The 18,044-nt window shown below is 37.8% G+C and overlaps 2 protein-coding genes and 1 long non-coding RNA gene across 3 annotated transcripts; 1 reads left to right on the top strand and 2 right to left on the bottom strand.

The window, feature by feature from the left end:
• Nucleotides 1–4,754: 4,754 nt before the first annotated feature.
• Nucleotides 4,755–5,750, bottom strand: LOC122656382. The gene is made up of 3 exons (XR_006332093.1): nt 5,629–5,750; nt 5,283–5,288; nt 4,755–4,775 (listed from the first exon to the last, which is right to left on the bottom strand). It is a non-coding gene; the product is annotated as an uncharacterized LOC122656382 (long non-coding RNA).
• A 1,436-nt stretch (nt 5,751–7,186) lies between these two features.
• LOC122655010 (disease resistance protein L6-like) lies at nt 7,187–8,219 on the bottom strand. Its single transcript, XM_043849262.1, has 2 exons — nt 7,693–8,219; nt 7,187–7,550 (listed from the first exon to the last, which is right to left on the bottom strand). The coding sequence occupies exons 1-2, from the start codon at nt 8,217–8,219 to the stop codon at nt 7,187–7,189; spliced, it is 891 nt and encodes a 296-aa protein (XP_043705197.1).
• A 7,984-nt stretch (nt 8,220–16,203) lies between these two features.
• On the top strand, nt 16,204–16,921 carry LOC122655009. Its single transcript, XM_043849261.1, has 2 exons — nt 16,204–16,272; nt 16,364–16,921. The coding sequence occupies exons 1-2, from the start codon at nt 16,204–16,206 to the stop codon at nt 16,919–16,921; spliced, it is 627 nt and encodes a 208-aa protein (XP_043705196.1).
• The last annotated feature ends 1,123 nt before the right edge of the window (nt 16,922–18,044 follow it).

Genomic DNA, 18,044 nt, shown 5'->3' with positions numbered 1-18,044 from the left:
CAATCAATTATCCAGACTGGATTATGAATAATTTATTAAACAGAATATACAAGTGGACGAGTGAAGAGTTGAGTGGTCCAGTATCATCCTTGACTCTTCTTTCTTCATCCTTGTCTTGTCGGAGCCTTTCTTCTTTTCAACCTTATAACATATTGTCCCTCGAATATACATTGGGGCTATAAGAACGTTGCCCACGTAGCCCTTGCGCCCCTATGCATAGGGGCTATTTAAGGGCGTCAATTAGTACGGTATGTGATACGGTACGATTTTGATACAATACAAAAAACAGGCCGGTACCAGAGATACCGATACTATATCATATCGTATAATATCTATATTTCTAATATTGGTACTATACCGATACAATTTTGATATAACATATATATATATATATATATATATATGATATAGAAAACGGTACAAAGCAATTTAAAATTTGATATTGAAAACGGTTCGTACAATTAACGGAAAATTAACATTGAAGCAAGATAATAGCAGCTATGCGAGTAGTAATTGGAAAATTATCACCTCAATTTGTCTGCCCGTCAATTTTCCCAATTCCCTCTAATAGAGGGAGGTGGATCCCATCCGAACAATGTGTTTGGGTAGGGGGTAGGATGATCATTTTCACCCTTATTAGATAGAATTGAGGAAATTGAGGGTCAGGAAAATTGAAGGGATAAAGATCCATAGTAATTGGTACACTTTGAGGGGTAGAGTGATCATTTCAAAGTGGGGAAGAGAGAGATAGACACATAGGGTGCTAGCATACCCATCCCTCTCCCTACCTCTTCTTAAACCATTTTATTGCTGGATATAGATTTGATGGATGATCCGATAGTTTTAGGTATCAGTGGTCTAATTGGCCGTAATCAATATCGATACCTCACCGATATGAATTGGTTGATACGGTGGCACAAACACAAATATATATATAGAAGAGGGGTTTGTGAACCTAGGATGGTGGATGAACAATCTTCTATTGGTGGAGGGAAACTTGATCCTATTTTTTTTTAATAAAAAAATGGCTTTTTGATTGAACTCTACTTAAGGAGACGCCTTTGTGGATTGAATAAAGGGGTCAATTGATCTATATACCTATGAGGTACAGTAAAAGGAAGAACGATGTTTTGTTTTTTCGAATACCGTACCAATTTACATCCTTACTCCTTAACCTTAAGAGGGGGGGGGGGGGAGTGCCTTATAAAACAAATATGAAACATGAGAGTCGATCCCATGACCTGTTGAGGGCGATGCACTCAATTGGCATACTAGCAACCAATCGAACAAGCGCCTGTTCAAAAATATTGTATCACTTCAATACATGCAATACATTATACATATACACATAGATATCAAGATATCAGTAGCGATATCGTCCATGAGACCATGACTGATACTGTAAACTACATCCATGGATGATCCACTATTACAATCACGTCAGAATCATGGATTTAAGAATCAGTGTCCATATCTGTATTCTTGGTATCCGATACCTTATCGATACTTGTACGGTTGACTTATTAGTTGTATCAGCCGTAATGACTCGATACAATTTATAAGTGTATCATTTCATCCGATACACCTAATACGTATTGGCTACGATATGGGTACCAATACCCATAAGTAACCCTTACACACCAAAATGGGTTGGTATGGACCGATTATTTTTTTTTGGAAGAAGGTATGGACCGATTCACTTGATACATATCGATATTGGCATCCATACCGTTACTGACATCGAGAACTAAAACCTTGATCAAGATTGAGAATCAAATTGTTGACTTCGATCTAATTCCAACGGAATCGATAGATTGGAATCAACCAGAATCGTTTAAACCCTAGAGAGGGTGATTAGTGATTCAGAGTTTCTACATTGGTAAAACTTCCTTTTGATTTAAAAAACAATTTAAAATACAAAAAAGAATTCAATAGTTCAACATTCCAATAAGAAAGTAAGAAACAGGAAAATAGTTATTCTCATTATCAAAATGTGATCTCTAGTCCCCTCCCTTCATTGTGTTGAACCCTTCCATTGTGCTCTTAAGTTTTGAACAGCTATACATATATCTCACTAGAAACACCTAACTTTTCCAAAGAATTATATGAACTGCTCTAAATTCCAAAGATTCAGAAATTTCACTAATAATAGTCTGATGTGGTTACAGAAAGCATGGTTTAAAAAATGGGAATCGAGTACAGGATCGATCTCTATCGATTCCAATTTGAATCCACTTGGAATTGGTGGAAATTGTGGTGGACTCAGTCGGACTCCACCTTCAATCAATCAGAATCAGTCGAACTTGGTCAGATTTGGTTAGGAGTGAAAAGAAATGATAAAATTAATTAATCTCACCTGAAATTCTCCAATGCCAGGAATTGAAATACCAAGCCCCACTTCATTGTCTGTAATAAGTCCTGCATGCCTCTAAAAAATCCGACATGTTTTTTCTCTCTCTCTCTCTAAAGCTCTTCATGCAGTCACCATATATAAACCTATATATAGAAATTAGTACTACCATGATGCTTCAGCATGAAAATAATGTCATAATAAAGTTACAAACAAATTAAAAACCCAATTAACATAGGTTATTAAGGTTAGGTTATAAGAAATATAGATAATCGATGTAACAACAAAATAAATGTCATTAATTTATGATTCATACAAGAATTATCAATTAGGATTTTGTTAATGTACTGCCATCCTCACACCAAAGAGGGGCTGGTTTTTATCCACACCAATGTCATCTGATGACAGACACGATAACACTTTAGGGTCATGATAACACTTATGTTTTTTTATTTTTTTATTTTTTTATTTTTTCATGGGACCAAAAAACGAATAGAAATCTATTTGTTAACACCACTTCATTTTTTTTTTGTTCTAGAATGAACCAGAACGAATAAATTGCTGAGAAATAGAAAAAAAGAAGTTCCAATTTGAATATTCTCTGTCCCATAAATAAAAGGAAAAAATAAGAGGAGGGGGGGGGGGGGAGCTGTTCTTAAATGAACATATGGTTAATGTGATGGGCAAGGTAGTAATTTCATGTTCAAAATAAAACACCACTTGCAATGTAACTTCCACCTCCCTCCACCACCATCGTTGCTGCCACCGCCATCAAAATCACTACCACCTCCCCCACTTTGCGAAGAGGCTATTTCTTGACTCGAACCCACGACCATTAGATCAGAATGGAGAAACCTTACCATTGCGCCGAGTGAGCTAGCTAGCGAGAATCTCTCATATCATTTCAAACCAACATTTGAAGAGCTGTAAAAGTGACCTATTGTTTTGTTACTAGCTAGCTAGCTAGCTCACTCTCCGCTTCTTTAATGGAGATCCTTCAGCACCATCATCATCATCATCATCAAGTAATGAAGATTCACAATCATGATATGAAGATTCACCATCATCGTCCTCATCATACGAAGAAGAAGAAGATTCGGAGAAAACCATCGGAATCTCTTCTCCAGCATCATCGTGTGACCATCTGAAGAAATCTGCTACCTTCCTCCTAGCTACAATATTCTTCTTGTTCAGATATTATTTGCTACTCCTCCCATTCTGTGCTTTCCAACAATAAAAGCTTCCACAGTTCAATTTAAATCCGATAAAATGCCCACTATTGCATAAAATCATATATATAACACCTATTTCCACAATTTCATCTGTTTCGTCCAATGGAAACCCAAACCAGTCAAACCCTTTGAAATGGTGAGTGTATATTAAATCTCGCTCAGTAGTATATTTAACTCTCCTCATTGGTGGCAGATGAATAGTACAACAAATCTTTCTATGTTTTCCACGGATGATATCTGCTCGAAGATACAAACGAAAGTTCACAAGCTCACCCTCTTGTACCGGGACCGGGAGGGTTAATGGAAATGCAAAAACAAGACATAGAATTAACCCCTTACGTATATATGCTGCATCATCATCATTAACATTCAAGGAGACAGCACTACTACTTGTCTTTATCTCATCATCATCATCATCTGCTAATAAAAGTGTTCCCTGCAAAAAAAAAAAAAAAAAAATAATAATAATAAGACGTACGAAAGGAAAGGATAGGAGTAGGAACAGTCAATAATCATCAATCAATTATTTAAGAAACCAATTAAGACAGCACTAATTAAGACAAAAAAATAATTAACCTGCCCAATTATCTTCCTTCTAGCATCTGCTATGGTGTCGCAATTACATATGTGCAGCTCTTTCAAGGACTTTGTTCCCTTGAGGCCTCCAATATCTTCCAATTTTGCGCAATTATAAAGCCTTAATTCCATCAATTAAATTAGTTAGGCCCGAAAAATGTGGGAGTGACTCGAGCCTTGTATATCCTTGCAATTCAAGCACTTCAAGATGTCGAACACCACTAAGCCAAGGTGGGAGAGAAGATTCCAGCTTGTTGTTCCCCATTATTAACTTCACTAAACCAGGGAGCATTAATTACAAAATCATCATCCGATGATACTAAAATGTTGGTTCCTAACAGGTTAACGAAACACAAACACCTCATTCTCCCCCCAAATATTGGATCTAGCATCACTAGGTTATGGCAATACTTAACACTTAATACCTTAAGTTTCTCTAAACATCCAATGCCATTGGGAAGTTCTTTAATATTTGTCCGGTCCAAAAAAAGCTCAACCAAACATTTAAGATTACCAATGGCCTCAGGCAACCTGTTTAGTGACTCCATTCCATTGAGATTAATTGTTTTGAGAGAACTTAGCCTGCAAATACTGTCTGGGAGTTCTTCAATTTTTGTCTCATCCAAGGAAAAGTCAATCAAAGACTTTAAATCACCGATTGACTCAGGCAAGCTTTCGAGTGATGAGCAATCATTGAGACACAGAAATTCGAGAGAACTCAGCCTGCAAATACTATTTGGGAGGTCTTTCGTTTTTTGTCTCAACCAAGTAAAACTCAACCAAAGACTTTAGATCACCGATTGACTTAGGCAAGTTTGTGAGTGATGAGCAATTAGAAATACTTAGACATTTGAGAGAACTCATCCTACAAATACTGTTTGGGAGTTATTTGATTACTATCTGTTCCAAGGAAAGCGTAACCAAAGACTTTAGATCACCGATTGACTCAGGCAAGCTTCTAAGTGATGAGCATTTATAAAGACACAGATATACGAGAGAACTCAGCCTGCAAATACTGTTTGGGAGTCCTTCGATTTCTGTCCCATCCAATGTAAGTCTAACCAATGACTTTAGATCACCGATTGACTCAGGCAAGCTTCTGAGTGATGAGAAATTCCAGAGACACAGATCTTCGAGAGAACTCAGCCTGCGAATACTGTTTGGGAGTTCTTCCATTTTTGCCTCACTCAAGGAAAAGCTTCACCAAAGACTTTAGATCACCGATTGACTCAGGCAAGCTTTTGAGTGATGAGCAACAATTGAGACTCAGATATTTGAGAGAACTCAGCTTGCAAATACTGTTTGGGAGTCTTTCGATTTTTGTCCCATCTAAGAAAAACGTAACCAAAGACTTTAGATCACTGATTGACTCAGGCATGCTTTTGAGTGATGAGCAATACGTGAGACTCAAATCTTTGAGAGAACTCAGCCTGCAAATACTGTTTGGGAGTCTTATGATTTTTGTCCTACCCAAGGAAAGCGTAACCAAGGACTTTAGATCACCAATGGATTTGTGTAAATTAACCATTCTAGAACAATTTCCAAGATCCAGTGTCTCTAAGTAAGGAAACCATGAAAAGTTGGGGGATTCACATAGACGAACACATTCCCCAAGACGGAGAACTTTCAATTTTTTGGAACCGCTGTCAAACAAAAGAAAAAAATATAAGATAATGCTATCTATAATATTTGATAACAAAATGAGACAAAAGAAAAGTACAAAAACTATAAATGAATTTCATTTTGGGGCTTGTTTGTCCAAGCTTGTCTAATCTTGCTATATGATAGGTCCATATGAACTAGTTTCTTGTGATAAAAATTGTTAGGTAGAATTTCCAAAGGGCATTGCCTCCAACTGAACCATCTTAAATTAGAAGGAAGACATGGAATGTCTATTTCGGAGTAGTTTGCTCCATCAATTTGCAGGAATCTTAATAGCTTGGACATCATTGCAAAATCTTCCCTTTGTAGCCATAAACTCCGAAAATTGAGAGGATGTACACCATGTTGATATGAGGGCAGGAGGATGCCTTCAATTATTTGAGTTCCCTGTAATGTAAAAGAGAAAACAAAAATGAAAACTGATGCTCACAAACCAAAAGAAAGAAAAAGGAAAAAGACACGGAGTAACTAACTCATTAAATGAACTTTATGCATATATTTTTTATGCTTGGTTCTTATGTACTTCATCTTACTGTTTCTCAAAAAGTTAGGATAGATAATACTCAAATAGAAATGAAAAAGGGCCCAAGAAAAAAGTCTTACCTTATGTTCTTCTAATACTTCCAATATATCATCATATATAAGACCATAATCTGGTGCGCTTGCCAGGCTCCATAAGACTTTCTTCCAAAACAATGCCCCTTCCCATGGCTTGAATTTGATCATGCATGCTTAGCACATCATAGGAATCTCCCAAGTTGTCTTGAGGCTTGAATTGTAGGTGAGACCTTTGAGTGAGTTTTTTTTATTATTGATATCACGTCAAAGCCACAACCAGCTTCCCATAGAGGAATTACAGTTTTTTCCCTCCATCCAACAAAAAAACAGGCAGCATCAAGAAATACAGATTTCTCATCTTCTTCTAGATTATCATAGCTTATCCTCAAAATTTTGAGGACGTCCCTATGAGGAATTTTTTTCAATTTATTTAACATACGTTCCCATACTTTTTTGTCTCTTTCACAACTGAGAGAAGAACCCAACACTTCTAGAGTTAATGGCAAACCTCTTGCCACTTGTATCACACTGTGGGAAAGCTGCTTAAAATCGTCAGGGGGATAATGCCTTGAAAATGCATGCCAACTGAAGAGCTGAAGAGATTGTTCATCATCCAGTTCTAAAGGCCAATATATTTCATCAACTTCAGCTACTTTTAGAATTTGCTCATCTCTACTTGTTATGATAACCTTACTTGGTGGACCAAATAAAATGGATTCATTAGCCAATTAATCTTTAAGTTGGGAATAAGAATCCACATCATCATCAACAATAAAAAGAACTTTTTTCCCTTTTAGTAGTTCTTCTATCAATTGTTGTCCCCTATAAACAGTGCATGGTTCAGCTTTCTTTTTGGAGACACTATAAATAAGTTTTGTTGAAGAGAAACTATACCATTTGGTCCTGATGCTTCTTCTGATCTGACATTTGCAAGAAAGCAACTCATTTCAAACTCTTTAAAAATGCGATTATAGAGAGTTATTGCAATAGATGTCTTCCCAATACCACAGATTCCCACCAAACGAACATCATTGGAGCCCCCCTTCAACAGACATGATAGGTCGGCTACACGGTCATCTAATCCAATAGGATTTCTAACATCTCCCAAGCAATTGCTACTCAATTCACTCACTGCCCAATCAACAACTAATTTGACTAGCTCTGATTGATTTCTGCAGTTATTTCATATCAAGAAAAAAATAAAAATAAGAACTAATGAGGTCAAAATCTTAGGTGAGAGAAAATCTTATAAGATATTGTATGACACTAAAAAATCAAAAAAAAAAAAAGTTGATGGGATTATTCAAGAATTACCCATTTACTTGTTCAAGTTCGTATCCCTTTTTCCCTCCTACCACAGACAAGGCTGACTTCCAATCCTCTATTTCGGCATCATCAAATTTGTCCTTGTGTTTCTGAAATGATCCTTCAAAACTTGCGGTCTGATTGCGAACATCTCTTGGCTCAACATCGAAGAATATGGGTAGAATTTTTTGATGGTTGGATATATGGCATTCAACAATCTTAACCAGTTCACGGAGACACCACTTGCTATCCGCATAGCCTTTAGAGAAGACAATAATCGAGATTTTGGATTGTTGGATTGCTTTAAAGAGCGCTGGTTGGATCTCGTCTCCACCCCACAGTCCTTCGCTATCTATAAACACAACGATTCCTTCTCTTTTAAGAGCTTTGTGAAGGAAACCAGTGATGTTATTGCTTGTTTCTGCACCCCTGAAACTAAGAAACATATCATAATTAGTGGATGATCCTGAAGAGATAGGAGAGGTGGTGGAGGAGGAGGAGGAGGAGGAGGAGGAAGCCCCATCATGTGCTGCCATGAAGTTGCAGTTGCAGTAGCGAACACGATGTCTGGGAGGTCTCTTCTTTCAAATTTCAATGAATTCTCCTTCCTTGAGAAAGAATTAGTTCAAAGGAGAGTAGTAAAAGTATAGATTGGAATCCAAAGTTTATAAAAATACGTTGCAGCTGCCAATTGAATTTCCGAGTTACTTCCACCAATGTTTAATTCTTTAATCACTGTCAGTCATCATGTGCTTCCCCCATTATTTAATTCTTAATCATTCCATCGGCCAGGCTAGGACGATGCAGATTGAAAAAATTGTCCTCTCCAATTCCTTGAGGGCCTGTTTGTCTGCCGGATAAAAATGGGACAGGCAAAAAGGATGGAAAGTGTATTATTTCTCCACAAAATACCAAGGATGTGTATGTTTGAATACATTGGGTGGAAATCTTTCAGATAAGCTCATTGAATCCATTTATTCATGTCTGATGAGGTGAAACTTTTTTTTTTCCCGCCCCATTCACTTGTAAATCTATCTCTCTCTCACACTTTATTTGGCACTATTCATGAAAATTTTACTTTTAAATCTATCTCTGTCATCTTCCTATTTCCTTTCTTTCCCATGAAATCCCACTTCATGTCCATTTTCTCTCTCTCCCACTAAATCACACCTCACTACAAAATGCATATTCCATTATATCCTTTCCTTTTCTTTCCTTGTCAACCCAACCGACCCATCCTCCTAAATTTTCTACCCCTTTTTATCCGACAAACAAACGGGAAACTCGACCGAGCAGTAGTGTTAGGTGAAGATTAACCTAATAAGTAATTGACTTTCGTTCCAGGTGTAAAGTGTCAAGCACACATACACCCTATTATTTGTGTTGAATTGTGCAAATTGCTAAATGTCCATTCTTAAAAACAAATATAGAACATTATTCCAAAAAAAAAAACAATTTTGGATTATAAAATAGAGTAGGGCTAGATATAGTATACTAACGACAAAATTATCCCGAAGAGGGAGAGGATCCATATTCACAATTTCACATTGTTGACCCACTCAGTTATTGAGTCTGTCGGGCTTTGTTGGAATTTTAAATTATTTTAAAATTATAGATTCAAAATATTATTTTATTTTATGAAAGGTATGTTAGAGGGTTAAGTCTTTTCCTAATAGATACCTAAATAGCCAATGGATGTGTCTATTAATGGAAGTCTTGTTTGAATGGCTAACAAACATGACTTGTGGGAAAAGACACATGTATGGGGCATAACTTTTGGGGACATCTCTTAGATGTGTCTCTTCTTCTCCTATATAAAGAGGGGAGGTCTTGCCATTTCTCTAACATGGTTTTGAAACAGTTTTCCTCTCTATCGTATGAGTCTTGTCAATGAACTAGTGAGTATTACCTTCGGATACTTCGTATCGTAATCACACTTGGGGTGCTGCCATTTGTGATTGGAGTTGTTTTATCTTGGAGGTGAGAACGTAAAGTCAACCCGGTCTGCGCATGTTTGGGGCGTTCAAATACCTTAAGGAAAGTACGTTAGTACGATGACTCAACTCAAAGTACAGGTTTGATGATTCAAGTGATACAATAGGATGATATTTGTGCTTTCAATCCCTTCTCCGGTTTCTACGAGGATATTTCGGTGACTATACAATCTGTCATACAACACAGATAAGTCTTATAGTTATGCCCATTTTGTTATCTTTCTAACAATCTTAAGGTAGGACTGTGCTGCCCAGACATGGTATTGCGTGCAATGTCCGCCTTATACCTGCCCAAATGCCTTGTCTGAGTGGGGGTAAGGCAGTCATTGCACGTAGCACCATGTCTGGGTAGCACAGTCCTGCCGGGCAGCTCGACAGTAGAGGATCCAAATTGTTGAATTTTATAGTTATTAGAAATTCTGATTTCCTATTTGACAAACCGTATGGGGTTTATTGCTATTGCAAGAGAAAGTGTCTCTCTTACGTACTCTGTACATGTAATTACGTGTTGGTATGCCTTATCCATTGAACACTGAAATTAGGATTTCATGTGCTTTAATTAATGATAAAGAGAGGTAGACTGGAGAATGAGATCGAGGTAGGACCGGCTCCTATCAAAGGATGGCTTCACCATCGCCTGCGGCAGGCCAACTTGCTTTTTGCAAGGGACAGGTGCTAGCTCTGTTATACCGGTCCATTGTGGGTCGCTTCTCTCCATATTTTACTACCACCGTTGTGTGAAGATGGCCAGCCATATATTGTTTAGAGAGTTGGCACTGGTTCACCATTCATGGCACGGGCATTGGCACCGTTTTATTTACATCAATCTGGTCAGATGGGCTTTGGCCTTAGAGGTATCTCAAGAGAAGAGATCCCTCGGATGGAAGCATCAAAGGTAAATAACCGAATGATTTTCTTCAAATGGTGTTTGCTTCAGAATTATGAAATGGTTTGAGAAGGGGTCTATACTCTTAAGAGGCACATGGCATGGTTTTTAGTTTATAAAAATTGGATACAGAGTTTAAGAAGGTAGTTGTGTTGGTTGAATGGTGAGTTATATTATATAATGTTAGTTTTGATTGTTGGGAATTGTGAACCAATGTGTCTTTACACTTGGTCTTGAATAGATTGAATGAGTTACTTTCGGTTCATGAGAACCTCGAAGGAGATCTTTCAATAGCATGGACATCTTGTATATAAGATCGATGGTTTCAATAGCATGCATGACTTTTAGTGGTTTTGCTTGACTATTGGATGAAACGGTTGGACTAAGAGTTGGATATTTCCAATTAAGAGAAGCATTTTTGTGAATCGTTACAATGTTTCTCTTAACTCATTTTGTTGAGTTAAGATTTTTGGCTAATAAAAGATATTTTCTTTTCTTAGTGCCGATGGCTGCACCACCCAATTTGTTTTTATGACATTACATTGTACTGTTTATCTACTGTTTGGTATTTTTCAAGAGACACCATCTCTTGAGTTGGGTCATATTCATTATTACTATGGGATAAGTCTCCCAGTTTCTATTTTGAAAACTAGTGGACATCATAGCCCATTATTGTTGGTTCATTCTATTTTAGTCCATATGTGGTTTATGTATTTTCATATTTTATATGAATGGTGCTACATGTTTTAGACACATGTTTATGATGTAAGGTTTGAGATATTTTCATATACCCATCATATGTTTGAATTAATGTTTGGTTGATCACATCTAATGGGCATTTATTTTGATTGGGGTATGCTAAATCCAAGTATTGGCAAGTAAATCCAAGTTTGCCAAAGCCGAGTGACTGTATTTGTTGATCAAATTGGTTGTTGATAGAGACAAGTGGCATTGTATACATATTGGTCGGGTGCTTATTCTATCAGTATTTGTGCATGGATTTATGTACATATTTGCTTGGGAGCATGAGTTTTATTTGAATGCTAAGCTACATTTGATATGCTAGTAAAGTTGCATGGGCAAATTAGTATGGAAGTGGAGGGGTCACAATTTTCTCACAAGGACATTTTCATATTGTATTGGCTTATATCTCTGAATGTGAAAAACCCAATATGTGGGAATTATTATGAGAATGTGTATATTTACATGTTGAGTCTCTTTTAAGAGATATATAAAGCCAAGTAGAGTGATAATCTCTACTTGGAAATTGAATCTAATAGATATGTTTAGATTCGGTTATGTAAATATTTGGAAGGTTACCTTGGTTCAAAGGTAGCATGTAAAAACATATGTTGGTGGGGTTGATTCATGGAATCAATAATATAAGCCTAAGTTGTGATTCATGGAATCGATAATATAAGCCTAAGTTATAGGTTCCACCATAGTTTTATTTTTATGGCTTCGTAAGAAAGCCGGATTTGGAGCCATAAAGCTATGAATATAAATGACAGATATATGGTGATGACCAAAGCCAAATTGTAGAGTTTTATCAAAAGTTTATTGTGAGGGATTCCAAGGCTTCACTGTACATTAAGGGATTCATTGATAAGTCATTAGTGGAGTCTGTCAAAGACATAAGGACAACTGGAGGAAAATGGACTAGCTCGCTGAGTTGTTCCATCAACAATTCACTCATGCATATTATAATTCAACAATCTCAACCAGTTCTCAGAGACACCATTTGCTATCCGCGTAGCCTTTGGAGAAAATAGGAATCGAGATTTTGGATTGTTGGATTGCATTAAAGAGTGTCGGTTGAATCTCTTCTCCACCCCAGAGTCCTTCGCTATCTATAAACACAACGATTCCTTCTCTTTCAAGAGATTTGTGAAGGAAACCAGTGAAATTATTGTGTGTTTCTTCACCCCTGAAACTGAGAAACACATCTTAATTTCTGTATTTATTTTGATATATTTCATTCGGGTATAAATATATATATTTATATACAAGCAGATTCTGTCAAGTCTTATATTGATTGCCTAGAATCCTATTTCTAACAAGCCTGTCGGTTTAGGGTTCAGTCGGTCCTGATTCAGCTACTACCTTGCACCGTGAATGCCCGATTAATAACCGATCGATGCATGATCGAGTTTGACACATTAAATAATCGGTTAGGCCGCTCTCGGGCTATAGCCGGTCAATATATGTCAGGCCTAATAGTGCGGGCCAGCTTTTGACACCCTTACGCAATAAATTTTCCTCTGTTGTGTGAAGCAATTCTTACTAAAATTTACACCACATTTGGAAAGGTTTACCTATTCACTTGATATAGCCCAAAAACAAAACAAAAAAAAATCAATAACGGCTTGAAGGGAAAAATATCCACTTTACTAGCATGACAAAATAAGAAGGTATCATCAGCAAAGAGAAGATATGAATCACTTCAAGGTATATAAAAGTAAGGATAACCTAGTCTACACCCACGATCAGAATCAATAAAAAGGTAGGGACTCAGGTTCCTACCATATCGATACTACCTGAATGCCTTGATTGGTCTATTCAACCATATGATCCATCATATATATGATTTTCTCTTGTTTTCTAACAATTTTTCTTCAATTCTTTTTCCTTGAATTTCCCCTAAATTTGGTTAAACATAATTAAAGTACTCAGTAATAGAATGTGGATTTGTTAGATTGATCCATAAATGAGCTGCCACATGGCAATTATCGAGAGTGTGGTTGAAATTAGATGTAGGAAATAAGATATTTTTTTTGGTTAAGACAAAAAATGCACAGTGTTGAACAGATGCAATAAGATTCTTATTAGCATAAAAAATGCTATAAAAGATTAAATTTGCTAATATTTATTACTGAAGAAGAGATCAAATTTATTTATTTACTTTCATATTTGAATGTAAAACTTCAGTTGTGAATTAGGAACAACCAATAACTTGTTTTAGCTATCGTTTCCATGAATTTGAGGCTCACAATTACTTGGACTATTGTATGGAAGAGCTGGATTCCAGCATACCCCCATACCATAATTCAAGGAATCGGCCTCAGATCGGTGGAATCGTTCAGATCAGATCCGTATTGATAGAGGGCTATCTTGATTCTTGGCCGATCCCATCCACTTGTACGACCCAAGGGTAAAATGATAATAAAAACCAATTTTTATTAAAAAAAAAGCAGGGGCATCTCCGTTCAATCCAGCCCGACTTAGGGCGATCCGGAACCAATTTTGGATTACCAAAACCGTGACCCATTCCAAGAATGCTACCTAATTAATCAAATCTCAATTGTTAATTCACTGTAGAGATTTGACTTCACGGCACTAAAGAGAGGGCAAACGTTTTCTTTCACATTAGGTGAAGCCGTGAAGGTAAACCCACTTGGATGCCACAATGACCTGGCCCCCTTGTAAGAAACTCCCCATTACTCTACGAGTCCCATCTGAGCAATGGAACACCTATGAGTGAAGAGATTCTTTCTTTAATGGGGTGACGGCAAACATGATCTTAAAGAAAAATGAATTGATTTCTTCTTCTTTTTCTCTATTGTGCCGCATGTCTTTATTGTGTTGAGATGTTTGGAATTATAGATGTATAATCTAACATCAATTATCTAAGACTTCTGATGTGTTTTAATGTACCTTCAGACCATCTCCATCTAATGTCTTAAGGTTTTTGATTGAAATCTTAAATGGTATTTCATACTTACAATGGAGAATGTTGATCGCCTTCAAAGTCATCACCAAGGTTATTGCTGACCGCCTGAGTGCGGTCTTGGACCAGTTGATTTCGTCCTCCCAGTCTGCTTTTGTTCCTGGTAGGTTAATCTCTGATAATATTATGGTGGCGCATGAGTTATTTCACTACATTAAGAAGCAGAAAAAAGGGCAGGAGAAATACCTGGCTCTGAAATTAGACATGAGGAAGGCCTATGACAGGCTGGAAAGGAGTTTCTTTGAAGGTATGCTTCTTAAGTTGGGTTTCAGGAGAAATTGGGTGCAACTTGTTATGACTTGTATCACTTCGGTTTCTTATAGTCTTCTTGTTAATGGGTGTATTAAGGGGGCTATTTCCCCATCTAGGGGAATCCACCAGGGGGATCCAATCTCGCCTCCATTTTTATTCTCTGTTCTCAAGCTCTTACAACTATTATTAAGAAGGCTGAAATGGAGGGTAATCTCAAAAGGGTGAAAGTTCGTCACAGAGGCGAACCCATTACCCACCTCTTGTTTGCTGACGACTGTTTACTTTTTGCTAAAGTTGACTTACAGGAGGTTAACTCTCTAAAGGACTGCTTGGATCTCTACTGTAGTGCTATAGGTCAAGCCATTAATTTTCATAAATCCAGCCTTATGTTTAGTCCAAATACTCATGAAAGAATAAAGAGATGGTTTGCTAGAATTCTTAAAGTGAAGCATGGCGATGGACCATCAAAGTATTTGGGATTACCTACACACTTTGGGGTAACCAAAAAAGAGGTCTTTGATGAAATCAAGAAAAGGACTCTAAATAAACTCCAAGGCTAGAAAGGGAAGTTATTGTCTCATGCTGGAAAAGAAGTGCTACTTAAAGTAGCAGTAGCTCCTATGGCAAACTATGCCAGTTCTCACTTCAAGCTTTCTTCGTCCTTTTATGACTCAGTGAAAAAGGCTTCTGCTAGATTTTTTGGGGGTGACTCTGATGAGAAGCAGCGAATTCATTGGATGTCTTGGCAGAGGTTGTGTAGACCTAAATCGAGAGGTGGTTTGGGCTTCAAGGATTCTAAGCTTTAGAATCTTGCTTTGCTTGCAAAAGCTGCTTGGAGGTTGTGGTCTTCTCCGGACAGCCATTGGGCTAAGTTTTTGAAATCTATTTACTTTCCTCGTAGTGACTTTCTGGAAGCTAAAGAAGGAAATCGCCCTTCTTGGGGTTGGAGGAGTCTTCTTGTAGGCCGGGAGGTTCTCCTAGAAGGTCTGATATGGAGAGTTGGGGACGGTTCCAAAATAAAAATTTGGGAAGATAGGTGGGTTCCAACCTTACCAGGTGGCAAGCTTCAATTTCAAAAACCGGAGGATTGCAATTTATTGTTTGTGGCGGATCTTTTCGACCATTCAAATAGGAGATGGAACCTTGAGTTATTACAAGCTGTGTTGCACCCTTCGGATCTAGCTGCAGTGTCTAAAATTTCTTTGAGTCACTTTGGTGGAGAAGACAAGAGATTTTGGGGAGCTTCTAGAGATGGTCGATTTTCAATCAAGTCGGCTTATAAAATGCTTGCTAGGAAGGAGGAGGAGAACCTTGCTGCGAGGGCTTCCACGTCTAGAAGCCATCAATGGGATCATATCCCTGATGTAGTTTGGAATAGAATCTGGTCTATTCAATCCCTTCCTAAAAGCAAAGCTTTGCTGTGGCGCTCTTGTAATGAAGCTTTGGCTATTGGAGCGGGGCTTCAGGCTCGTCATGTCAACATCGATCCAATCTATTCTAAATGTGGTTTTCAGCCTGAAAATGGTGACCATATTCTCTTCGACTGCCCCTTTGCTTGAAATGTTTGGTTCGGTAGTCCTCTTCAATTCTCTCCTCCTGAAAGGCCGAGCTTGGTGGATTGGATTTATAGCTGGAATGTTTGGTTCAAGCAAGATAAAAAGATGGCTCGAGAAGCTATTTCTAGAGGTTCTTTCATTTGTTGGTACCTTTGGCGTGCCCGGAATGAGCAGGTGTTTAATGGCAAGACTTGGGATCCATCGGATGTGCTTCAAATGGTCGACAAAACTTTCGTGGAGTTTTCTAATGCTGTTCGATTTTCAGGGGGTGCTTCAAACTCCTCTTCGGTTGGCTTGGGGAACGATAGTTCTCATCGATGTTCTTTTTGGACTCCCGATGGGCTCGGTTAAAGCAAATTGTGATGCGGCTTTCACTGCTGAGACGGGTAGGGGAGGACTGGGAATTATTTTTAGAGACCATTCTGGTGCTTTGGTGAAGGCTCGCTCCATCCCTCTTGTTCTTGGTTCGATCATCCAAGGAGAACTGCTGGCGATTCGTGATGCTCTACTTCTGGCTTTAGAGCTGGGATATGATAACCTTGTGGTGGAATCGGATAGCTTGGATGCTATTCTTTTTGTTGAGGGGTCAAAGTCCCCAGGGTGGGAAGTGGAGGACTTAGCAGTGGACGTGACTACGCTAAGGACTTCTTTTTCCTCTGTTATCTTCTCTTTTGTTCCTAGGGCTATGAACTGTGTCTCGGATGCTCTAGCAAGGAAGGCGCTGTCTATTGGGTACATGACAGATTGGCCAAACTCCATTCGGTGGCTTCAGGACCTTTGTGTGACTGATGCCACTGGTTGTACTCACCCCTCTCATCAATAAATTTCCCGTTTACCCAAAAAAAAAAAAATGGAGAATGTTGAAATATTTGGAGTTATAAAAGTATAGTCGATCTCTTACATAAGATATCGAAGTATTTTATGATGATTTTTGTTTTTTGGTAAAAATGTATTTCATGATGATAACCATAGGGCAAAAGCAAAGAAGCTTACTTATACACAGGCACACATACTTATCTTTTGTCCACCACATTATCATAAAAATGTATTTTATGATGATAATATCTCCGAACTGAGACTCAGTGCTGTTTATGTCAATAACATGCTACAATAGTTGAAAGAATTATAAGGCATGACATCTAGACCTTTGGAAGATGTTTCTTACTTTTTCACAGTAACTTTTATATTTCTTTTGTTTCTTAACAAATTCAAACAATCAAATTTAAAAAAAATAATAATAATAATGGACGGAGTTTCCTTCCACCAGCAGTGAATGAGATCCCATTCACCATGGGATAAAAAAGAACGGGAAAAAGTATCAGAAAGGTATTTTGAAACATATTAAAATTCTAAGAGAGGTTTGTGAGCCCTAGGATATTGGGTGAACAGACCTCTATCAGTGGAGGGAAATTTAATCCTAAAAAAAAAAAAGATATTGGATAGAATTTATCTTTAGGGAATAGAAGCACATGATAGGTTTTGACCTACTGACAACAAATTCAGGTTTTGTATGATAGCTTTTGGTATACATCTATATCAGTCAAAAAAATATTAAAATTCTAAAAATCAGGAAATTTTCAAAAAGCTGTCAGCCCTGAAAATTCGGTCAAATAACCCAAAAAAGAGTCATGTGTATCGGATTGGGTGATCAGTAGACCAATCTAGGGAACCCACTAATATCCAAAATCGGTTATTATCCAGGATAAATCTAAGCCGATCACATTTCACCCATGGATGGACTCGGCTCCTGTGCAGCACCCTGCTCGGGTTGCACGTGCAGTGCCAAACATAGCGAGGCGTTAAGAGACTGCTTTATCCATGCTTGAGCTTCTTGCCCAAGCAGGGGTGAGACGGTCTTTTCACATCTTACTGTATCTGGCACTGCATGTACAACCCGGACAAGATGTTGCACAGGATCCTTTTGGCCCATGGACCTCACACCCTCC

The sequence above is a fragment of the Telopea speciosissima genome, chromosome 3, assembly GCF_018873765.1.
Source record: "Telopea speciosissima isolate NSW1024214 ecotype Mountain lineage chromosome 3, Tspe_v1, whole genome shotgun sequence".
NCBI lineage: Eukaryota > Viridiplantae > Streptophyta > Magnoliopsida > Proteales > Proteaceae > Telopea > Telopea speciosissima.
This window is presented reverse-complemented; position numbering and strand designations above follow the sequence as displayed.

Excerpts from the sequence above, each read along its gene's own strand:
- LOC122655010 (XM_043849262.1), bottom strand. The coding sequence starts at position 8,219 with ATGGCAGCACATGATGGGGCTTCCTCCTCCTCCTCCTCCTCCTCCTCC. Across the intron at positions 7,551-7,692 it reads GAACTTGAACAAGTAAATGG|AAATCAATCAGAGCTAGTCA; the intron begins GTAATTCTTGAA and ends AAATAACTGCAG.
- LOC122655009 (XM_043849261.1), top strand. The coding sequence starts at position 16,204 with ATGGCTCGAGAAGCTATTTCTAGAGGTTCTTTCATTTGTTGGTACCTT. Across the intron at positions 16,273-16,363 it reads GGCGTGCCCGGAATGAGCAG|GGGGTGCTTCAAACTCCTCT; the intron begins GTGTTTAATGGC and ends TTCGATTTTCAG.